Below are 25,882 nucleotides of genomic sequence, written 5' to 3' on the forward strand. Positions count from 1 at the left end.
TGCATTGCCATTTTATGCTCAAATTTCCAGTGCTAAGCTGACAACACTTTCAGGCTGCCCTCAGCCACCTCCTCTCCCTCTCTCATCTCTGATTGCCTAACTGCCATTCAAGAGTGGAGTGCCGTCAATGATATTTCTCTGAATGCCAGCAAGACAGAGATCCTCCTCATCGGCACACCTTCACCATCCTTTCCCCTCACTCTGTCCGGCCTCCCTTGGCCCTCCTCCTACCCCCATCTGCAAGGCGAAGAACTTCGGGGTCATCTTTGACGCCACACTTTCCTTCTCCGCCCACATCTTTGACATCTCTAAAAAGTCAAACTTCCTACTGCACCTCCTCAGAGGTACTCTGCCTTGCCTCTCCTTCCCACAGAAGCGCATGATCTCCCAAGCTCTGTTCTCTCTAGGTTGGACTATTGCAAAAGCCTCTTTCTAAATCTACCTGCCTCTACTCTCCGCCCTCTGCAACTAATCCAGAACAGGACTGCGAGACTTGTCCTTGGCCTCAAGCCCTGGGATCATATCTCTACAGCTCTGAAATCTCTCCATTGGCTCCCAGTGGTTGCAAGGATTAAATTCAAAACCCTCTGCATTGTCGACAAGGCTTTCTGGGGCCTGGGTCCAAAACACCTTCCTCCCCACTCGAGCTCTTTGCTTCTCTATCTCTAACTCCCTCAGGGGCAGTCGTTTTTCAAAGAAACGAGATGGGGTAGATCTCAGTCTTCAGGTGGGGCCTTCCTCTGGAACAGCCGCCCTGCCACTCTTAAACTTGAGGAGAACCATCTCTGGTCCCGGAAGCACCTCAAGACCTTTCGCTTTGCTTCTGCCTTCGCTCCCCCTCTCCCCTGCTGATCTGTTCTCTCTTGGCACCGTGCACCTGGCCATGCTCTGTCCTCTGGGCCCAGGTAACTGCTCACCCTGCCATCCTCCCGCACTGCCGCTGGGCCGCCCCTTGCACCGGGGTCTAGATCTGTACCCATACAGTCCCCCCTTTTTCTTCCTGCACTTATCAGACCTACCCTGTCTGCTGCCTTAAACTCAACACTTCCCACTTGCTGGCTGCACTACCACTGTTTGTTGCCTTTATTATATATTTATTATTTATCATCTTTCTTGTTTCTCCTTTGCTCCGCACTTTCCACTTCTCCTCCCTTCCATACGCTTTCTCCCATGCACTTTCCCCCTCCCCCATGCACTAATGCGTTCTCAATGTCACTGGGCCTAGTTAGATCGTTTTGTTCTCCCCTATTCCCCTCCCTTGCCTTGTCGAGCTCTGAAACACTTGTGTACGAGCGCGATAGAAATAAGATATCAATAGCAAGGCTCGCGTAGTGGCCATGTCAGATTTTGGCTAGGGGGTTGCGTGGTTCAGTCAGAGCTATCAAGGTGCGACACAAGTAGTATGCGTGTAAAAGCTAAGGAAGCACACAATTGTGCAGGCAATGCTATCGGGATGCGACACAAGTAGTATGCATGTAGGACCTAAGGAAGCACACAATTGTGCAGGCAATGCTATCAGGATGCGACACAGGTGGTATGCATGTAGGAGCTAAGGAAGCACACAACTGTACAGGTAATGCTATCAAAATGCGACACAAGTAGTATGCCTGTAGGAGCTAAGGAGGCACACAATTGTTCAGGCAATGCTATCAAAATGCAGCCAGCAGGCTAGTATGCATGTGATGCTAAGGCAGTCTGGGGTAGTGCGGCAGGGTGCAGCGTCGCTTGTATGCGGTGACCTGCTAAGGGAAAGCAGTTATGCAGGCGGAGGCTAGCAAGGGACGATGCTGTTAATATATCTAGGGATGGTATAGCGTTGTGCGCAGGTGGAGTGGCTTCTGGAGGCTTCTGGAGGTGACCGTGGCGTAGGCAGGCCGTATGTGCACGGATGGCCAAGTGACGGCAAACACTGTCTACTATACAAAGATAATCTCTCACTATGGAGTGGCAGAGTATTACCTGTGACGAATTGGGATGCCACATGGAGATAGCAATTTAAGGTTTCTTCCCAAGAGACATAGTTTCTCGCACCACTGATGCTCACCAGAATCCCATTCTCCCCGTTAACTCTGACATTTGGCACAAATGGGTGGCAGGAAATACATTATCTAGGCCCTTGAATGCCTATTTTTTGGCAATCCCGAGTCTACACCTCCCATATGCAGTTAATGGCACTAAAGCCTTTGTCAAATGAGGAAAGGCGTGTTGCAAAGGATTTTTCAGATGTTTCATTAAGTCCTTTCGGGGCAACAAGTTGGAATTTGTGTTGAGGGAGGGAGCGGTTGGTTCTATTACCTCAACATATGCAGTGGGTCTTAAGTAGGATATTTTTGGATCACATGAGTTGACTTAAAAGTGACCTAATAAGCGCTGCTTAATGAATGTCAATATTGTGGCGAGATCCTAGCTTACACTAATAGTTTGCATATATGAAATGGGCATCTTAAAATCGAATTCTTTTTTAAGTATTTTAAATCTTGGGGCTGGGTACAGGTGTACATCCTGATTTGGTTTTGTAAACTCTTCTATGTGTACGTTTTTAAAAAATAAAAACCTTTGAGAAAAGAAGAAGAAATATGCCCCCTCTCTCGAACAGTGCTACATTGATTGCACAGTACACAACAACATACTTTCAATTGTTTGACACATTGTTAGCATTCTCTGGATGCATTTGTCAGTCTAATCCGTCAATGACAACAGTTAAAGTAGATCAACATTTAATCTCTCACTCTAACACAGGCAATTTATCACAGCATTTAAAGCATATAAATACTGACTAAACAATTGGCGATTTAACAACCCAATTGCTTGACAAATATTTTCTCAAGTGCAATTAATAAAAAAAAGTAAAATTCAATAAGTGAGCAACTTACCAGGATAGGTTCAGAAGCCATACTCTTCCGCTGTTCTGCAGATTTCTCTATTGCTTCACTAAGGGATTTTGCATACTGCACCATAGCCTTCAATTGTGAATCAGTTAAGACCCATAGCAAATCGTCCAGCATTAATATCAACTTTGATGTAACCACGTTGCAATCCTTTAACTGTTGAAAGGGTACAAACAATCATTGATATAATGTTAAGTGCAAGGAATGTAAAAACATTCAATATGATTCTCATTTTGAGATATACGTCAAACAAAATAGTTTAGAGAAGTGTGTACAATCCTACTCAAAATGAAAATCAAGTTTTGGAACGGAGTCGGACTTCTTATCATTAGGTCTCATACCTTTTCAGGGACGTTTATCTGCAAATGTTTGAAACGGTACAGGCCAAGAAAAGGAAGCTTCAACCAACTAACATTCATTGACAAACAATCTTTTTCAACAGCAGACCTTGTAAAATGATGCAAGCTGTCTGCAACCTTGCTACATGAGTACAATGAAGAGAAAAGTGTAAACACATGGAGATGGACAAGAGGGGGGTGTGGCCTCATCAATCCTGTGAACCGAAGCTTATCAGGAAACTATCCATTTCCAATCCCAGGCATTATTTAGTTTAGTTTATTTGTATTATTGGGACACTTAACATGGCTAAGACAGTATAAAATAAGGAAGACAACATGTAAGTTAGGAAATAGATACAGAGCGCTGGTGCAAGTGAAAAGAAAGCAGAAGGAAGAAAACCAAACAGTTTACCCACACGTGCAGGCCAGTCTGAAGCACGTTGGCAAGAGCCTACTTCTGTTATAACTGTTTACTGATAATGTTCAATATTAAGATATTTAAGAATAGTATATCACAGTGGGCACTTAACACAACACAATATTGATAGTGGCATCAGGAGGACACCATCAGGACTGTCAGGCAAACGGACCAGGTGAGCATGAAGGGTGGATGTTAGCATTAATAAAGAGGAAGGAAGCATTGTTCAGAGGAAATGTCCTCTGTAACCAAATCCATCATTCTGCATTGACGTGTTAGTAAGAACAGCCATCCTTTGGGTCTGCACAATGGTCAAATCAATTTCCCATCTGCTTCCTCCGAGACACAGCAAAAAGCAATATCTTTAATCCATAATTGCATTATTTCAAAAGTCCAATATACCAGGCAGTTGCTTCCCCAACCCAGCAACCATCTGCAGCTTCCGGAAAACACCCTACTACATCCCAGTAAAGCCAACAACAGACAAACCAGTAGCTTACCCCCAATCATTTTGCAAGCAGCAAACACCTAATTCCAAAAGACCTGAATGGCAAGGCATACCCAAAACAGATGCAAATGTCTGCCTACTGTTAATCACAACCGCCACTGGAGGTAGATTCCTTTGGGTACATTTTAGGAATACTAGCTAGTGTATGAAGTCCAGCGACTCTTGAAGGAGAGGAAAGGGATACGTGACATTTAAGTGACAATAAGTGACATTTTTCAATTGTTGAAATCCAATCGGAGTAAAATAATATTTTATTAGCATTATAAGATTATCCCTCAGGTCCCAAACAGAACTACCCAATTCTGTCAGAGGTTGGATATAAAATGAGTAGACTTCTCTGAGCCATGTACTTGACTGGACCTTGAATATAGTATTCAAATCTTCCAATAGGGATGCCACAGATGGAAACCGAATGTTTCGTATAAGTGATAAAGTTTTCCAGACGGGGCGAGCATGTAATGACACAATGCCAAGATCATACCTGATTGCGTCAATTGGTACAGAATTAGGCAGCCATAACACACTCCGCCAAATCAAGGCCTCCAAAATAGGCAAATAAGACAAGAGTGCTAAAGGATAATTATCAGCCCCATATAGGAGTTTTGGTACAATTTTACATTCATAAAACCTTAGAATTGGCTTTAGAGTGAATCTGCCATATTTCTGATAAACCTTTACCAATTGATTGGCCAAAGTGTGGGCATGCTCCTTCAACCATTCCAACAGGCTGACTTGGCTTGGTTTTAATGATAAGCCCAAGTAAATGAGTGAATCTACCTCAATTGCTTTCAATTTTCCACTGATAGGAGTTTTGTTTTCGACACTTAGTACCTTGGAGAATTCGATTTTATTGCATTTACACTGAAAGCATGTCCGCTCATATAAACTGTAAACGCATTCAGCAGTCTCTGCAGACCGACAGCAGTACAAATTCAAACAACAAAAAGTCATTTGCATATGACAGCCAAAAAGGTTTCAATTGTTGAATTTTTTGGTCAGTTAAAAGTGGCTGGTTCGAGGTGCTCGCCAATATCTGAGATACACAAGTTAAACAAACATGTCCACAAACTTGCAGAACTCTCCCGTCCCCTGCACACCCAAGTGGTATTGTATACAAAAACAATTATTAAATTACCAATACATTTTTTGTTTAATAATCACATTGCTGATCACAGTTTGGAATAAAAGTTGATTTACATCTAATCATGGATTCATATGGATTTCTTGGTCATAAAAACACAATCTACATGTACATAATTTTCGATCAAATTCAGTTTGCGACTAAATGTCTTAGTTATAATCAATTTCTCCCCAAATGTTTCCTGTTGGATTGATCACAGGTAGACAATTTTACACAATGGATTCCTGTCAATTCTCACATATATCTAGTTCAAAGATTATGTAATAACATAAGGTATGTCCAATCCTTGTGTATATCTCTCTACGCATTTCGGGGTAATGAATACCCCTTCTTCAGGAGTTGTCTACCCACTTCTCTGTGTCTTTAGCATATCTATAATGAATAAGTAATAATCATAGTTTAGTACATTTCTTATGTATACATTTTTCTCCATAAATACTGTGTCATGGAAACCTTGTTCAATAATCACCTGGAAATAACTTCCTTTAAGTAGTTTCTTTCTTTGACAAATTCTCTCAAGATTACTTTCTCCTATCTATTGTACTGAGGCATAGACCTTCCTAAAACAAAAATTGAAAATCGAACCCCTGCAGGCACCTTTATTTCCTTCAAACCTTGAGGAACTAGTAGAGTTGTACAACAATACTATCAATACGGCTATAGACTCCATTGCACCTTTGAAAATGTGTAAAAGTAAACCGGTTGCGCATGTGAACATTTGGTTCACCCCTAAACTTAAAGACCTTAGTAGATGGGTTGCTTTTCCATATGGCTTCATGTTTCCTTTTTTCTTTTCTATCAATAAAGAAAACCTTTTCAAAATTACTGCCAACGACAAAGATGAAATCCTAGCAGCTAAACATAATTCTTACAATGGTAGGATTGAGAAGGCCAGTTCTAGCACCCGTGAACTCTGTCATCCTTAGAGAACTTGAATCACCTACCCCCCTACAGACCTTTGTGTCAAGGACCAAGCCTGGTGCACAAAAATCCAGGAGGCACTTGCCAATAAACTTACACTGCTCCACAAGAAAATCGCTGACAAAAAATGTATTTTGCCACCACAAGATAACTCACTAAAACAATGTCCTAACATTCCTACCTCCACGCAAAGATTCAAATTCACTCCAGTATCGCCCCAAGAAGTACTAAAAATCATAAATTCCCTCAAACCCTCCAATTGCCATGGAGATTCATGCCCAACTGCTGTCATCAAGGATGCAGCAAGCATCCTTGCCTCCTTCATTAAATCTCTGTTTAACGCCTCCTTCCATACCTGCACTATTCCAACCAACTTGTACGCGTGGGTGCTGCCCCTGCTAAAAAAAAAAATCCCTTGACCCGAATATAGTCACTAACTTTAGACCCATTACCACTGTCCCATTCCTTTTAAAGATTTTAGATAAAGCAGCTTACAATCAAATACAACATTTCTTGGAGTTTAAAACTACTAGGTCCCCGTCAATCAGGCTTCAGGCCACAACATGGCACTGAAACAGCCTTGATTGACCTAAAAATGCAAATTGACAACCTTAAAAACAAAGACAACTCAGTCCTTCTGCTTCTTCTGGATCTATCGGCTGCCTTTGATTTGGTAGACCCCAAGATCCTATGTAACCACCTCTCCTCCACATCGCACTTCTCACCAGAAGCCACAGCGTAGATCAAGTCATTCCGAAGTAACCGGTCGATAAGGGTATTCTCGGCATCAGCAGCGGCTACCCCGATCCCTATTACATGCAGAGTCCCACAAAGATCGTGTGTATCCCCGACCATGTACAATGCATTTACCAAACCATTGTTTGATGACCTGGAACACATGGGTGTCACCTACACAAACTATGCTGATCCCATTGACAGGTGACTATGCCAAGGACCTAGCCCTGATTACCAGAATCTACTTCATCATTCAGGCATGGATGGCCACGCATGGATGGCCACACATGGCCTCTGCCTGATTGATGATAAAACAGACCTCCTCCTCCTAGCCACTCCCATCAGCATCAATAACTAGGTGACCAATATCGATTGTTTAAAATCGATGGCAACACAATTAAAGTCGCCAGCGAAGTAAAAACTCTGGGTTTTTACTTAGTCTCCTCCCTAAACTTGAGAAAACAGGTTAGCGCCACAGCCTCGGCATGTGCCTATACCTGTAAGCTCATTCGAGCATGTAAACCCTTCCTCTCTATTAAAAGTTCCATCACCCTGGCTAGAGCCCTAGTCTTATCGAAAATGGACTACTGCAATGGACTTTAACTGGGAGCCAACAAATATATCACCAAGAAACTGCAGATCTTGCAGAATAATACCCTCATGACAGCCTTGAGTTTTCCTTGCAGACAGCATATCTCTTCCATAAGAAGGGACCACAAATTGCTCTCTATAAATGAAAGAATTCAACTTAAAACTGCTTCCCTAATATTCAAATGCCTTAACAATTCAGCCCCACAATATCTCTCAGATAATTTTGCCCTGAAACAATACGCCAGACTTACCAGATCAGCCAGTTCTGGATGTCTAAGTTCCTAGATACAAATTGAAAAAAGTAGGAGGTAACAGCTTCCCTGTCCTCGCCGCCCAACTTTGGAACACTCTACCTTTCAATTTCAGAACTAATCAATCCCTTTGTAGTTTCAGAAACAACATGAAGAACTGGCTTATTACTAATGACGACCCTTACTAGTGCACCTGCCCTCTTATGTATATATGTTACTTTCTCTGCCTTCCTTGTATTTATATTTGTTATACTGCTGTGTTTCTGTAACTGAACAATTTTCAGAATCTGTATTTGTATATATGTGATTTATTTCCTCCTGTGTAACTAAGAAACTGCATTATCTTGTACTGCGCTCAGATACCTTTGGGTGAGGCGCGCATTATACATAAACAAACAAAAATCAAAAGACTATGTGTAAAAGGTTGGCTAACCTATATAAAAGATCATAATATTGTTGTACCCAAGATTGGTAATCATTTTATAAAAAATGGGATTCCAAGTTACATAGATGTTTAAAAGAAATTACCTGTGTGTTGTACACAATATAATGCACTCCGACCCTTCCGAGTAGCGTATGGCTTATGGAGTAACTGTGTAGATCAAATGTATCCTCAATTGCCCAAGATCCTATGTTAAGGCTCTCTCCCTCACACTCTGTGTCTGTAAATGAAGATATTCAATCGATCGGGACTATCAAGCTTTTTCATATTTACCTCTAACAATATTGACAATTAAACCAAGAAAAGGTATCACCACATGATGAAGCAATCTTACCACAAGGTAGTTATAATTGATTTGGTCCACTTTTGATTAAAGTCTCTTCATCCACGGATAGTCATGCAATTTGATTTTATCACCATTGTTTCGATGTCCAACATATCTTCCTTTCATGATGTTATTACAATTACAGCAATCCAGACAAGAAAATGTGCCGGTCTTCTTTTTCTTGAGTGTCCGTTGCCTGTCTAATGGTGGTCTCTCAGCTTTTGATTAGTTGGTTCTTAAAATTCCGTCCCCTCTTACAGGCAATGATTGGGGGCTTCGGGAATAGTTTAAGTTGTGGATCTAGTTTGATGATGCACCAGTTCTTCTCGATTATTCTTGTTATATGACTCTGTCCCGAGTATCTCAGCGGATACAGGAATGGAATTTCTTGATTTAGGTCTTGGTGTAAGAAGTTCACTCCGCTGCAATTTCCCATACATGTCTTTAGCTTTTTCAATAATTTCCTTCTGATATCCCCTCTGTGTATTTCTCAGTCATTGCCATATTTTCCTCACTTAATGTGTCGGTTGATGATATGATTCTCTTTAGTCGTAAAAACGTACTGTAGGGCAAGTTGTTCAAGTTTTCAGGATGATGGCTCAAGTAATGTAAAGAATTGTTAACGTCCGTTTATGATAGATTTTCGTAATGATGCCTTCTGTTCCAATCTGCAATTCCACATCCAAGAAGTGTAATTTGGGGTTTCCAACCTCCATTGTGAACTTGATATGTTTATTTATTGAGTTTATATATTCCAGGAATTTATCCAAGTCTGTCCGAGTCCCGCTCCAGACGACAAATACGTCTATAAACCTTTTCCAGGTGAGAAGATGGGTCCTCCATCTAGGTTCTGTTATTATTAGATCACTCTCCAGATGGAACATAAAAAGTTTTGCGTAAGCTGGAGCCATGGATGTTCCTGCAGCCTGTAGAAAGAACTGTGTCTTATGCTTGAAGTAGTTGTTAACCAATATAATTTTACTCAATTCCAACAAAATATTTTAGTAGCTTCGCAGTTGGTATTCCTTAAGAGTGTCCATTCTAGAGGCGTGGCTTGGAGTGCCGCGGATGAAGCAGCTCCTCTAATGGCCTCCGTTCGAAGCCCGCTATTCCGTCCATAATTGCCCTGTTTTCACGCAGCAAAATCTATTATAAATGGTGAACCTGAGAGCCCCAACGTAGGTGACCTGGATGGTGGCGATTCACGGCTCCGGCTCGCTACCGACTCCCGGATGGCAGCGGGTTCCTAGACCACCCCCCCCATGAAATATCTAAAATGGTGGACTTGCCTTGCGGGATGAAGAGCGGGAAGGACTCAGCTTGCAGCCCAGCCGACCCGGTCGAGGGGGACCCCTGCCTCTCTCCAGTGAACTGCCCTCCCGACCGCCGCCACGCGCTGAGCTGGGAACGGAATTATCAGCGCCCTGAGAGGAGAACGGGACACGGCTCGCAGACCATGACGGAGATCCTCTGCCTGCCGGAGGGGCCTGAATCAGCCCACGCATCCAGCGCCCTCCAGAGTGCCCGAATCAGTCCTCCGTCCTTGGTGAGAGCTCCTCGAGGGTGCCCTGGCTATCATGCAGAGGCTGCGAACTACAGAGTTGGGTCTACACGCGGCCTGGGGGAGTGCTGGAGCCTCCCCTAGCCCTGCGCAGCGAGCGAACCGGAGCCCGGGAAACAATTTCCCCCTGCACCAGAGACTTTGGTATCCGTTCTCCCTCTGCTGTGAGGAGCCTGCCACAGCCCTGGCCTCTGGTGAAAAGTGCACCGGAGCCACAACCTGCAGCAGCGAAGGGAGCGGAGCCCAACATCAAGCTCCGTTCCCTCTGACCTAATGCGCTCTTTGTTGGCGGTGTCAGCCTTAAGATGGAGGCCACAGTGAATTTGGAGCCAACTGAGGCACGGGGGCGGAGAGACAACCCCTACACGCCGCTGTAAACACATGCAAGGTAAAAGACTGCCCCATTGCCTTGCAGCCCAGAAGCTTCCACCATGGGGGCCATCTCCACTGCCCTCCTTTTCGGACCCTAACACCTCAATGGGCCACTACATCCTGGGGCGCCCCTGCCCAATGCCTGCTGTGCCCATTTGCTGAATTGTCTGCCGCGGTAGCCCTGTGGAGGGGCCCACACAGCCCGATATACTGCCGGAGGGGTGTCTTTCTAATCACAGCTGAACTTGCCCTATTGGTGAATCCCTGGGCTCTCTTCCTTCTTGACGCTTGACTACTGGGCGAAGGCCTGGAACTTTTGGGACTCTGCTCCACTTGGTCCAGAACACCAGGGTGACTAGCCCACACTTGCTGAACAGCTGCTTCAGCCCTTCTGGCCAGGCGTAATAACCCGTGTGGACCGCTATTTCGGGTCTTGAACGAAGGGAGCCCACTGGAAACCGAGGCCCGGTCCAACAATGTGACATTCACCTCAGTCACCCCTGGAGGCCTACAAACACAACGTCCCCTACCCAAGACAAAAACCTGTCCTGGGCTGCCTACCTTGTGGGACTCTGAAGGATTGCCGTCCCTCTCCTCCACTGTCCAATAAATAGTGCTATCACTCCCCCCCCCCCCCACCTGTCAATCTTTGAGGCGGACTCTGTTTTCCTCAGGTCCTGGCAGTGATGTCTGAACACCTCAAATCCTCAAAGAGAGCAGACATTGCTACCATGTTGCTGCCATCAGACAAGGGGAAAAAAAACAGATACGCCCAAGTCCCCGCCACAAGCGCCCTTGGATAACACGAAACAACTGGCCACTAAAGGGGACATCCAGGCTTTTATGCAGGACATTAAAGCTGAATTTCGGTCATGCATGAAGGAGCTAATCACTAAAGTGGAGCAGACTGAGCAGAGTCTCATGGAGGTAGAACAAAGAGTGGGCGAGGTGGAAGTCCTGACCTAGGAACATGCAGCCACGCTTCTGGAAATACAGCGCACGATGCAAGCCCTACACGACAAAAATGAAATCTTGAAACCCAAGCAGGAGGATTTGGAGAACAGAGATCGGCGGAACAACCTCCGAATTCGAGGAGTCCACTCTTCGGTGCAGATAAGAAACTGGCAGAATACGTGGGGGACCTCTTTCAATCTCTTTTGCCCCATTTGGACAAGTCCCAACTCATTGGAACGAACCCACAGTCTCTGACCCCGGCGAGGGGTGGACTCGGACTCCCCCCTGATGTCATCACCCGGTTCCATTTTAACACAACCAAGGAGGCTGTCATGGCGATAGGGTGCTCTCAGGACGAACTAACCTTCCAGGGCTCCCCTCTCCAAATCTACCAAGATCTAGCTATGGCGACCATCCTCCCTAGACTCCCCGATGAGCTCCCTCCGAAACTGAAGCTTTCAGCCTGGACGAAGGTCCAGTCCAGAAGGCGAAGAGTGGGCGATGATCCCCCCCGCCCCCGCGGAACCCCTGAGCCATAACCCGAGTAACTATTGCTCGGCTCACCATCTTCTATACTATAAGCTTACTTGGCGAACCCTGGAATAACGACATGCGCAAAGCCATGGAAGAATGGCTCATGCCCGAATCTGAGGTGAATGTCACCTAGAAACCCTTGGAATGTTATGCTATGCTATGTTAGCCCTGTTTGCTAAGGGAAATACTGACCAGAAAAATTCGGCTTCCCGCAAGGTTGATGTTACTGCTTCACGTTTGAAGCCCATGTTAAACTCCCGATTGCACTATATCTACAGGATGATGGAAGTCCTTGATGGCGACTGATGCCTTTGTAGCTACGGCCGCACAACCGGCCCCCAGGAACGCTCCCTCCACACCAGAAGTAGAACTTCATATCACTGAATACTAAAGGCTTAAACTGCCCCTCCAAACTGAAATCCTCAAAGGGGCGGCTTTGGGACATGGAAGGATCAGTTGTTTTCTTGCAGGAGACCCACCTGTTGCCCTCTGATTTCACACGCCTTCGTGATAGACACTTTCCGCTTCAATTCCTGGCATCTAATGGTAAGAAAAAAGGGGGTACAGCTATTCTCTTCGCCAGGACTACTTGTCATGAAATATTAGGAACCATGCAGTGTCTGGGGGGATGTTCCGTGTCGGTCAAGGCCATTATATATGGATAGTTGTATTATCTAGTGGCGGTATATGCCCCTAATGAGGGACAAGAGGCATTGTATGCAACACTGGGCAAGACCCTCCTTCCTTTTGTAGAGGGCCACATCATTATAGGAGGGGACTTCAATGGGGTCCCAGACCCCGTCTGGGACAGATCACGACCCGCCGGCCCCTAAAGACTTTAAACCTGCTATGAGCTTACTACAATTGTTCTGAACTCTGGGAGTGGTGGATTCATGGAGAGTGCTTCATCCTGGCAAAAAAGACTTCTCGCATGCACATCTAACCTTCTCCCATATTGATCTCATGTTGACTTCCCCTCAAATCATGGCCTTTGTCGATGAGGTAAGCATAGGATCAAAGGTGCTTTCTGACAATGCCCCGATCACACTGACTCTCTGTGCTCATGATCCTGATCCTCCCCCTCGACACCGTCGGAATCTATACGAACCTATCTTGAACGACATGTCACTAGAGACTCCATAGCCTCGGTGATCAAAAACTTTGAGAAAACCCAACGGAGGATACTTACCCGGCTATTACTTGGGACACCATGAAAGCAGTAGTGCTGGGTGAACTAATTGCACATGGGGCGGCGTTCCATAAACGCAAACATATCCACAGGAATTTTGAGGAAGAGGTTCATATAGTCGAGACCTACCATAAGCAGAAAGGTTGGTCTCCGAAAACCCAACGAGTCCTGCAAATGGCCAGGAGGAAGCTAGAGGCCCATCACGCAGAGGAGACTGCACACTTACTGGCGAAAACCAAACAAAGTTATTATGCCAGGAATAATAAAGCGAACAAACGCCTGGTGGAGAAATTAGCAAAAACACGAAGAAGAAACACGATAGTGGGCCTTCGCAATCCCCAAGGCAAAACCCAATACGCGGAACAAGATCAGCTACGAACCGCAACGGCACATCTTAAGGACACAATGTCAGCAACTCCTCGGGACACAGCGGAACAACGGCAATACTTGCAGGATGACACCCTTCCACAGCTAGAAGAACCAGACAGGGAGAAACGGGACACCGCGATCACAGGTGAGGAGGTGGGGGTGGCTATTAGGTCCCTAAAACCAAGAGCGCCGGGCCCATATGGTTTCACCACAAGATTTTACAAAATATTCCGCCCCCAACTGGTGGCCCTGTTGACAGCCCTCTAACTCATTTAGGGTCTCAGGATCTATCACCCCAACTATGCACGAATCCATAATGGTACTCTTGTTCAAACCCGGCAAAGATCCTAAAGACAACCATTCTCCATATTGAACATAGATGCAAATATTTACTCCAAAATCCTGGCAAATGGCCTGCCCAAACTAATAGATCCAGACCAAACGAACGGGCTTTGTAACATAGGTCTACTGGGGATAACATCCAGAGGGCCCTGAATCTAGTGGACATTGCCTCCCAAGACTCACATAAACTGGCATTGCTGGCCTTGGATGCCACCAAGGCCTTCGATAACTTGGACTGGTCTTTCTTACAGTTCACCTTGGAGGCCTTTCGCTTTGGCCCAGGTTTCCGCAGATTGGTCCTAATTATCAGGCCCCTAAAACTCTCCTCCGGGTCAACCACAACATGTCGGATCCGATTCCCTTAACCTGTGGCACTAGGCAGGGATGCCCCCCGTGTCCCCTCCTCTTTGCTTTAGTAATGGAGCCTCTGGCCCAAAGGGTCTGGAGAGACCCAGGCATCAAACGCCTGCCCGCTGGAATCTCCCAGCATAACATTTCTCTTTATGCAGACAACGTGCTGCTCTCCATAACAGACATTTGTCCCTCGCTAACAGCGGCCCTTAACGAGCTCTGCAGATTTGGGAGGGTGGCAGGCTTTGCTATTAATTTTGGGAAATCGGTAGCTCTGGGGATAGGATTGGATCCGGGGAAGCAGGCAACCTTAGAACCGTTATGCCTGATCCAATGGAGTACGAAATCCATTCCCTACCTGGGTGTCCATATCCCATCCTGGCCCAGCGATGTGTACCTATTAAACTTCCCCTCACTTTTCAAAGAATTGGAATCTGATCTTGAACGCTGGGCATTGCAGGAGATCTCGCTTATTGGGCGGATCACTGCTTACAAAATGAACCTCCTTCCGAGGTTTCTTTATGCCTGCCCCTCTCTTCCCATTTCGAGCCCACTACCCCCTCTCCTACATATGCAAAGGAAGATGCTTGCCTTCATTTGGAAGGGTAGGAAAGCAAGGATCTCCTAGAGAGCCATGAAGGGCAGCTCTAGACTCGGGGGCTTGGGGGTTCCCGGCTTGCGTAAATATCAAGTGGCAGCACAACTATCACATGTTCAGGCATGGGCCATGGCCTCTGGGCACCCAAAATGGGTGGAGCTGGAGCAATCCCACCTTATTCTCCCTCTACCATTTTTTCTGTACATCCCGCCTATATTGCGGCAGACATGGGGGGGGGGGGGGGGGGATTTTATCTTCCTCAAAACATGGGACTGGATGCTGCAATATAAAGGCATTCCCCGCAGCTTGAGTCCCCCTCATCCGGCCTTCTCTCCAGGCTTCCACCCGCCGAACTTCAGAAACTGGACTAGTGGGGAGGATGGAAACTCTGTGACAGCTATTTGGGGAGGGGGGGAAGCCTTGCTCCTTTGCACAATGTAAAGCTGCCTTCCAATTAACCGAGGCAGACAGGTTCTCCTACGTGCAGCTCCGACATTAGTGTTTTCATCCCCAGACCCGACAAGCAACCACACAGACCCTCGCCCCCCTTGAACTCACCTTACTGGATCTGCCGCAGCCAGGGAAAATATCTACACTCTACACCCTGCTGCAAGAGGACAAACTTACCACGAGAGCCCCCTATATGGCACATTGGGAGGCCTATCTGGGCCACCCCTTGGAGGACCAAACGTGGGTGGACATATGGTCAAGGACTCACTCCTCTTCCTTTTGCATCACAAACAGGGTATGTGCCCACAAACTGCTTCTACAATGGTACTACCCTCCAGCCCGTCTCCATCGCTTTAATCGAGCCCTTGACCCTCGGTGCTGGCGTAACTGCGGACAGCAAGGCTCGTGCTTCCACATGTGGTGGTCATGCCCTACCGTGCAATCCTTCTGGACCCAATGCATCTCTATTATTAAAGATATTACCCACGTGATGCTCCCGAGGGTCCCAGAAACCATTCTGCGTGGGGTCCCCGACACCGGGCATCTACCCAAGATCAGGGAAGATGGCTAAACTACTTACGCAGCTTTTACTAGCCAGGAAAATCACAACTGCACGCACCTGGAAGACAACCGAGGGCCCATCAGTGGTCCTCTGGTGGATTAAGCTCTGGGACATATTGGTCGCAGAGAAAGTCATGGCGGCCAAGGCAGGCCTTTTACATCGTTTTGCAGACATTTGCGCCCCACTGCTGGACTATGATCGGAACTTTACTGCTCTGACCCATAAACCCCGGTCTACGCAATGGGTCTGGGGGGCGAATACAGCACCAGCAATAGACTGAGCCATCCGTACAGGCCTGGGGGTTATTTGAATAGGGGGTGGGGAGGGGCTTGTTTGTGGGGTGTCTGGCATCGCCGGCTTGCTAATGCCGATTTGGTCTGAAAGATCATCCTGTATCTGATATATGCTTGTATTGTTTGACTTTGCAACTGGTTTAAAATAAAAAAATAAAATAAAAAGTGTCCATTCTAGGGCCTCTACCATAAACAAACAGACGTTAACAATTCTTTACATTACTTGAGCCATCATCCTGAACTCTTGAACAACTTGCCCTACAGTCAGGTTTATAGAAGACTTATTTGTCGTCTGGAGTGGAAATCGGACAGACTTGGATTAATTCCTGGAATATATAAAATCTCAATACATAAACAGATCACGTTCACAATGGAGGTTGGAAACCCCTAATTGCACTTCTTGGATGTGGAATTCGAGATTGTAACAGAAGGCATCATTACGAAAATCTACCATAAACAAACAGACGTTAACAATTATTTACATTACTTGAGCCATCATCATGAACACTTTAAGAACAACTTGCCCGACAGTTAATTTTTACGACTAAATATCATCAACCGACACATTAAGTGAAGAAAATATGGCAATGACTGAGAAATACACAAAGAGGGGATATCTGGAGGAAATTATTGTAAAAGCTAAAGACAAGAAACTGCAGCGGAATGAACTTCTTACACCAAGACCTAAATCAAAAGCGATTCCATTCCCAGATTCCCTGTATGCGCTGAGATACTCGGGACAGAGTCATCATACAACATGAATAATCAAGAAGAACTGGTGCATCATCAAACTAGATCCACAACTTAAACTATCCCGAAGCCCCCAATCATTGCCTATAAGAGGGGACGGAATTTTAAGGACCAACTAATCAAAGCTGAGGGACCGCCATTAGACAGGCAATGGACACTCAAGAAAAAGAAGACTGGCACATTTACTTGTCTGAATTGCTGTAATTGCAATAACATCATGAAAGGAGGATATGTTAGACATGGAAGTAGTAAAGAAGTCCCTTACATGGGGGAACCATGCAAGACATATGGACCAAAGGGAAGTCTTTTGGGTCGAAAAATATTGAATAGTTTGACACCGAATGGAATGAATGAGGAATGTAATCTGGGTTCTTTTTTATGAATAAATCAACTGTGAGATGTTAAGTTACTGAGATAATTCTTGAATTACCAACACTCATGTAAAAACAAGAATGTTGATTTTATAAGATTGTGAGCATAGTCCAAAGAAGATGACCACCTGGATGTAATACATGGAGGCAGTGATGTAAGGTAATATATTGAGACTAGGAATTACATCTAGAGATGAAGGGCTCATGAAGATCTATAGGTCATTAAACTACATGATGATAGCGTTACCACTCAGTGAGAAATATGGGCAGAAAAGGTGTACCTACCATAGGAGTTACTACCTCGTCTACTGGTCACACCGAATTTATAACTGAGAACCAACTAAGGGCCCTTAACGATCTACAGGAACTAAGCATTAATTCCATATATGAGGAGGCATCATTTGTTTTTAGCATAACCATGGGGAACTGAAAGGGGTGAGAACCGCCTTCCAAATGCAGGATTGCAGTAGAAGGATTATAATATGTAAACTAATTTGTTAAGTTTGGAAATAGTAATAAACATGGGAGCAGTTCTTGACAAGATGGACACACACCTTAAGGGGACATCTAAGCTGCAGAAGTATATTGAATCAACATGAGGATACTTCTGAGAGAACTTTGAATAATCTTTAAACCATCTGTGGCACGTGTACACAAGTAACAAGGTAATCGGATATCTGAAATCACAGAACAAGATTTAAGCATACTTCTATTTCCGTGGCCCGGAGGAACTACAAAATGACATCACGCGGCGGCGTGATAACTTCGGTAAACAAATAACTGCCATCTTGAAAAATCGAATTCCTCGAGGATCCAGGGGTACAAGTTGAGCATATATACTAGAAGGAAGGAGACTTATGATAAACCATACCACATCATATTTGTGGTTCTTAATATAAAGACGAATGGTATAAATAAAGAGGGATTACATACCGCTCTCTATTAACAGGTATGTGTTGTTTAGAACGCTACATCCATGGATGAAGAGACTTGAATTAAACGTGGACCACATCAATTATAATAACTACCTTGGTGTAAGATTGCCTCATGTGGAGATACCTTTTCTTTGTCCAATTGTCAATATTGTTATAAGTAAATATGAAAAAGCTCGATAAACACTATTGATATCTTCATTTACAGACATAGTGTGTGAAGGAGAGAGCTTTACCATAGGATCTTGGGCAATTGAGGATACATCTGATCTACAGAGTTACTCCATAAGCCATACGCTACTATGAAGGGTCGGAGTGCATTATATTGTGTACAACACACAGGTAATTTCTTTTAAACATCTAGGTAACTTGGAATCCCATTTTTTATAAAAATAATTACCAATCTTAGGTACAACAATATTATGATCTTTTATCTAGGTTAGCCAACCTTTTACACATAGTCTTGATTTTTTTTAGAAGATCTATGCCTCAGTGCAATAGATCAGAGACAGTAATCTTGAGAAAATCCGCCAAAGAAAAACTATTACTCAAAGGAAGAAACATTCAGGTGATTATTGTACAAGTTATCCATGACAGTACTGATGGAGAAAAATTATATATAAGAAATGTACTAAACTATGATTATTAATTATTCATTATAGATATGCTAAAGACACAGAAGTGGGTTCACAACTCCTGAAGAAGGGGGATTAATTACTCGGAAACGCATAGGGAGAAATACACAAGGATTGGACATGCCATATGTTATTATATAATCTTTGAACTAGATATATGTGAGAATAGACAGCAATCCATTGTGTGAAATTGTCTACCTGTGATCAATCCAACAGGAAACATTTGGGAAGAAATTGATTATAACTAAGACATTTAGTCGCAAATTATGTACACGTAAGTAGTGGATTGTGTTTTTATGACCAAGAAATACATATGAATCCATGATTTGAAGTAAATCAACTTTTATTCAAAAATGTGATCAGCAATGTGATTATTGAACAAAAATTCATTGGTAATTTAATAGTTGTTTGTGTATACAATACCAGTTGGGTGTGCAGTGGATGGGAGAGTTCTGCAAGTTCGTGGACATCTGTTGGTTTTACATTTGTTAGTACAACCCAGTGTCAGGGTTGGTGTTCTCCTCGGCAACTCACTACCTATCTCAAGAGAGACCAAATTATATTTTTTTAAGAACTTTATTTTTGATTTGCATATCACAGTACACTCTGCGTGTCTCGCATCTACATAACACGGATTCACATTACAAATTGACAACCCAACTCTCCTTACAGTTTTTTACATCAGGTGCATGTCCTCGTGTATTCCCACAGAGTGAAGTTATATTTAGCTAGCTTTGTGGCATGGCGTATCATCCACGCCATCATTGTCAGAATTTTCAGTGTCTGTGGAGGTTTCATCTAAATATGCCCTGAACGGGGCCCAAATGTCTTTTGGTTTACACAGAGCAGGTATCATACCAACATAGTTTTCTTCACATTCATTCACGTAAGTGAGGGTCGCAAGGAACTGTTCTGCTGTTGGAGCCTGGCCGCTCTTCCATTTCTAAAGGATGCATTTCTTCGCTACTGCGCAGGCGACGTTAAATAGTCTCCTCTTTTTTCCAGGACCTTACCAATGTCGCCAAACAGGTATTTGGGTGGATTGAGATAAGGGGCGAATCCGAATTTGTGAAGAACCTCAAACATATAGAGCCACGATACTGAATCGAACGCTTTTTCGGCATCAAGTGAAATGGCTGCTGCTTGTGCCTCTGGTTTGATCTGTGCTAGAACACTGAATAGTCTGCGCAGGTTCAGGGCCGTGGATCTCGTAGGGATAAATCCGCATTGGCCGGGATGGATTAAGGTGGTCATTTTGGGGAGCAGTCTAGTGGCCAGCACCTTCGCGTAAATCTTAGCATCTGTGTTAATCAGGGACAAGGGACGGTAGGAGGAGCGTTCATATGCCGGGCGTCTGGGTTTCAAGAGCACCGTAATGACTGCATCTGACATGGACTCAGGGAGTGATCCAGCGCTCATAGCCTCTTCCCATACAAGGGACAATATTGGGGCGAGTATCGGAGAGCATGCCTTATACAGGTCGGTGTTTAGACCGTCTGGTCCTGAAGTTTTACCCGATGCTAGTGCCTTAATCGCCTCAGCAATTTCCTCAGCCGTCATGGGTTGTTCAAGGGACCAGTTGTCTTCTAAACTTAGCCTAGGGAGGGAAATCTTACTCAAGTACAACTTCACGTCGTCTCGTGTGCATCTATCGTGGTTGGTGTAAAGATTAATGTAATAGTCTGTGAACTCAGAGTTTATTTCATCCTCCCCGTGCACAGCCGTTCCCCCATCTGTTAAAATACTTGCAATAGGGGTGTGGTTGTGGTCTTTGCGAAGTAAACAGGCCAGGTGGTGGCCCGCCCTGTTGCCCTCCCCGTATTTGCGTGCCCTGGTCAGGATGGCCATGTATTGTTGTTCTTTGGTGGCCACTTCGTTAAAGGTTTGGAGGTGTAGACTGATGTCTGCCAAAATGCGTTTGTCATGGGTCCTACTATAAGCAGATTCGAGCGATTGCAGGGTTGATTCTGTGTTGCCCAAGTTGGCTCTAACGGTTCTGAGGAGACCAGACGTCTTGGACATAAGATTGCCCCGTACCCACACCTTAAATGTTTCCCAGATGGAAGCCCAGCTGTCCACAAAACCCTTATTCAGCTGGAAGAATTCCTCCATCTCGGTATATAGAGCCTCCACCACACTCGGGTCTTTCAATATGTTGGGGGACATCCTCCATCGCTGAGCGGCGGATGTCGGGGAGCAGTATATCTAGAGTGACAGGGGAATGGTCCGAGAGCGTGAGCGGAAGAATATTGCAGCATTCGATGGAGTTGATGAGGGGGGAGGAGATGAGGCAGTAGTCTATTCTGGATTCAGAATCATGGACCGAAGAATAAAAGGTATATTTTCTATCTGTAGGATGGGTCCCTCTCCATGCATCAGACAAAGCAAGTTCCTCCTGGGCTTGGTGTATAATGTTGGCTGTTTTAGTAAGGGCTCTAGGCTTACTTGAGGACCTATCTAATGTAGTATCGAGGATAGTATTAAGATCTCCTCCCCACAATACCCAGGCTTCCGTTGTAGGGCCTATCTCTGCAAGGAGGTGTGTGTAGAACTCTGGCTCATCTAGGTTTGGACCATATGTATTAACCAGGATACATTTTCTGCCAGCCACGGTGCCCCAGACCACAACATATCTGCCCTGTGGATCGATTATGCTTTTTTCTCGGTAGAGAACCCCAATGAGGGGTGTATTAACTGAGGACGCCTCTATTTTGGGAGGAGTATTCCGTGTAATATCTATTTTTTCCCCACTGCCGCAGGATACTTTCATTGGTGGATTTTAATGCATGAGCCTCTTGGAGCATAGCGATATGCGGGTGATGCCTGTTAATGTAAGCGCCTACTTTGCTGGCTTTCGCCCTGTTTAACCCCCGGATATTCCAGGTGAGCAGTGTTAGTTGAAGCCTCCTGAGTGTACTAGTTTTCTGCGCCATTTCCGTGTGTCATACAAAAGCTTGGGAGAATGGGTTTCCACGTAGTGGAGGACAGCAAGTGAAACTGTGAGTGCAATTTTACCGATGGTTAAGCCAACTGAACATCGTGCCTGGTGCCCAACAGGGGCTTCCTGCAGCATTGACGTAGTGTTCGAACAGTGGAACAGTCCCCTGTTGCCCATACCCACCCCCTCCCACACCATCGTGCCCAACTTGATGATGAACCCTTTAGCTAACTTGTGGATGTTCCCAAAGAAGGGGACGAGTGCAGCAACTCTGCTTCGAGGTAGGGCGCATCTCATCCGGCAGTGTTAGAGGATGGAGGGCAGAGGAGTTCCCCCCCTGCCTCATCCTGTTTCCAGCATTTACTGTGACCAGCATAGACCAGCCATGACTGCGGCTGGGACCAATGAGTAGGAAGACAAGTTATACAGGTTGTTGCAAGTCGTTCTGGTCAAGCTCCCGTCTTCCAAGCGCGAGGGGTATCGAGGCTTTCATGTAGGCCAAAGCTGTTGCAGGAGATTTGAAAAAGTGCGCTCTTCCAGCATTTTGTATACGAAGTTTCGCCGGAAAGAGAAGGGCGTAGGGGACCTGTCTCAATCGTAGCTGGCGCTTGACAGCTTCGTAGGACCGTCTTTGAGTCTGGACCCCTGTGGAGAAGTCCGGGTATATATGGATGTTGTTGTTACCCAACCGCAGGGGTCCTTTCTCTCTTGCCAGTTTGAGGATGGCATCCCTGTCCCTGTCGTTCAAACAGTTTGGCAATCACTGTGTGGGGAGGAGCCTCTGGTCTGGGTGGCGGAGCGAGGGAGCGATGTGCCCGCTCAATGAGGAACTGGGGTGAGAGTGCCTCCTCCCCAAGGAGAGATTTCAAAAGGTCTTCGATTCGGGACTCCATTGGACCCTTGCAAAAGGCCTCCGAAAGGCGGACTATGCGGATGTTGTTCCGTCTGGACCGGGATTCCAAATCGTCGCACTTGTCACAGAGTTTATTTATTTCCCCTCTAAGGAGTGCGATGTCCTGGGTGTTTTGCCGAGTAGAGTCCACATTCGTGCCAATTCTGCTTTCAGCTTCTGTGATTCTGGCACTTTCCTGCGTGGAGACAATGTCGTCAAGTTTGACATTAATGGCCAGGAACCCATTTTGAACTGTTGTCAGCAGATGATCAAATTTCGTATCTTCTGCATTTAGGGTGAGGCAGGAGGTTGCAGATCCGGGCGTTCAGGAGAGGATTGTCAGCTGGTAAAGGAGTCCATAGGCCCCGTCTTCCTAGTTTTGCCTGCGTTTTTTCCAGGGATTGTGGAGGTGGAGAAACAGCCTGGGCCTGATGGTATGAGAGGGCCGTGTGATAGTGTGGTGGAGAACAGCTCAGGAGAGCGCAAGGTCCGCAGGGATCCCGGTGTACCCAAAACGTCGGTTGTTCCAAGATGGTGTGCTCCGGCAGCTGGGTTCCGGGGAGGTGGGCGGCACCACGCGGCCCCATGGACGCAGCAACGAGGGGCCCGAGGAGGCCTCGTCGTGAACACTTTCCACAGTGGGAGGGACGTTGCAGGGCGCTCTATGCTGGGCAGAGCTCAGTATGTCCAGAGAATGTGTGGCGCAGCGTATCGTGGCTGCAGTCCGCCAGTCTCGCTCCGCCCACTGTGAGGCCCGGTATAGGAGAGAGCCGCGGCGCCCTCGTAGATTCTTGTGGAACTGCGAAGTGGTTCAGGTCTGTGGCTCCACCAGGGTTCCCAAGCTTGGGAAGTCTGATTTCGGTCGGGATTTTGCCTGCAAGTTCTGGATTTTATCCAGGAACAGCACGGGTAGCTTACGAGGCTTAATGCAGTCTGGAAACAGGGGATAATTCGATCAGGATTCATGCCGGAGAGGAGCTCCTCGCTCAAGCGGCCATCTTGTTGCGCAACAGCGCCCCCTTTCCAAGAGAGACCAAATTATTTAACAAAATAGGTGTGCTCTAAGCTCAATAGGCCAGAGATACAAGTTAAACAAACATGCAACCAATACACACCCTTGCCTAATGCCACGCAACGTTGAGATTTGTCATAACAGTGCCACGATGGTTAAGACGTACTTGAATTTTAGAGGCGGAATAAAGGCAGCAAACCATCTGGAACACCCCACAGCTTTAGTTTAGACAACAACAGTGTCCGGTCAACTGCATCAAACGCAGAACACAAATCAATTCAGGTGATGTATAGATTTTTATATTTCGCCTCCCAGGCAAGCTGTTGGGACAATGTTGGCCACTTCACCATTGAGAGATGCACAAAGGTTTCACCGGAAACCAGTCTGCCACTTCTGAAGCCTACCAACCTCACAGGCCCAGGTTTCTAGATGGGACAGCAAGATACACTAGAACACCTTGCTGTCGGCATCAAGAATGGCAATCGGTCTATAATTGAGAGGAGAGATACAATCACCCCTCTTATAGATAGGAACAACATGGGCGAGCGACCAGTTGTGAGGAAAAGATCCTGAATCAGCCATGTCAACAAAAAAGCTCAACAGAGTACTAGCCCAGGCATCAGGATTTCATTTGAATACGATGTTGGAAAGCTTATTCCGTCCAGGGGCCCGGGAGGAATTGATTTCTTTAACTGTGTCGTGAACAATGTAGCGACTAAACAAACTTAGTGCCATTTTCTCCAGGTTATCCAGGTCTAGGGGGATTACACCACTCGGTCAATACATGGTTTGCCATATATTTTTTCGAAATGGAAAACCCATACACTTTCAGCAAAGGCATTGATTTGGTGACCTACTTGGGATGACTCCATATTATTAATCTCCAGAAGGCTTGAGCTGATTTATTTGAAAGAATCTTAAGCATGGCCTCTGCGTCATCTCGAGTTATTTTCCTACGATTCTGCCAAATCCAGTTCTTATATGCCTGAGAAAGGGATTTAATTAGTGTTTTCTTTTCTGCATATGATAAATCAGATCTTTTCCATACCCTCCCAATCAAATTTCTTAACTTACGCTTACATGCTGCCACCTCTGCAATGTAAAGAGGCCTAAACGTTTGTTGGTTTGTAGGCACCAGACATCGCCCATGTGAGTGATGGGGCTCATTTAGATCTTGTAAGAAACCATCACTATTTTGGGCAGTGAATGTGTGGTACCTCCATTCCTCAGTGGTGGAGGACAATCTTTTCTAATCTTTTGTTGACTTTAGTCACCAAAAAACAGCTCCAAGTTAAAGGATTACCTGCAATGTAATCATTTGCATTGTGTTGAACGTTTTTTGGGAGTGGAAGAGTGGCTTACCCTGCTGACTGTTACCGACGAATCAACTCTTTAAAAACACCCATCTCGTTGCGGAAGTGGACGGGAAGTGATCAGCGGTGATCACGGAGGAGCTTGGACCAGAGAGCCGGAGTGTCAGAGGAGCCGAAGGGAGACTTTCTGAGAAGTCCTTGAGTCGAAGTAGCACAGGTAAGCTTATGCCTATGCTTATGCCTCAGAACCTTTGACTGTGATCTTTATCTTTGACTGTACACAGCAAGTATTGAGAGTGTACAGACGGGTGGGGAACTTTGAACTTGCAAATTGCCCCGGTTGCACTAAGAATAAGCCACAAAATCAGTCACATGCCTTTCGGAAGGGGAAAGCGGCTCTCCACCAAAGGTACATCCAGGGGAATCTCCTGACCATTAGGAAGAAATTAAACTACTGGCACTAAAATGGACCAGTGTGCTCAGTTTGTTAACACCGAGGGAGCAAGCAAGAAACTGTTGGGGTTAATCCCCTTTGATCCCGGGGCTGTGATCCACTATAAAAACGCAACAAACTGTAACCATCTTAGTGTGCAATCACTACAGCAGATAAAGAAGAAACACCAATTGGGCGGACCGGAGCAGGCGGGCGCTTCCCCTCCTGCATACTCCATCAGAAAGGGATCTAGTTGGACTTGCTTACCACCGTCTGCTAGCAGAGGTCTGCTGAGGAGGGAAGAAATAGCAGCAAAGTTTAAACAACTGAGCCCCAAGAAGAATGAAACTTTGCAGTACTATGCTTCAGGGTGACATCAGGCTTCCAGAGTGGGGAGAGTTGGTCAACAAGCAATTAGACGCATGTGGAAGCGAAGACTGGAATATACTGTGACAACAAAAAAGATCCAAATG

At 45.6% G+C, this 25,882-nt stretch overlaps 1 protein-coding gene across 2 annotated transcripts in view; it reads right to left on the minus strand.

The window, feature by feature from the left end:
- BLTP3B (bridge-like lipid transfer protein family member 3B) overlaps window positions 1–25,882 on the minus strand; it is a 2,399,137-nt gene that overhangs the window by 1,701,163 nt on the left and 672,092 nt on the right. For both annotated transcript variants that reach the window (XM_069629381.1, XM_069629382.1), the window contains exon 7: window positions 2,874–3,044. In XM_069629381.1, the coding sequence (XP_069485482.1) occupies window positions 2,874–3,044 (171 nt within the window). The remainder of the gene's footprint in view (window positions 1–2,873; window positions 3,045–25,882) is intronic.

This window comes from Ambystoma mexicanum, chromosome 12 (assembly GCF_040938575.1).
Source record: "Ambystoma mexicanum isolate Mex_15411 chromosome 12, UKY_AmexF1_1, whole genome shotgun sequence".
Lineage (NCBI taxonomy): Eukaryota > Metazoa > Chordata > Amphibia > Caudata > Ambystomatidae > Ambystoma > Ambystoma mexicanum.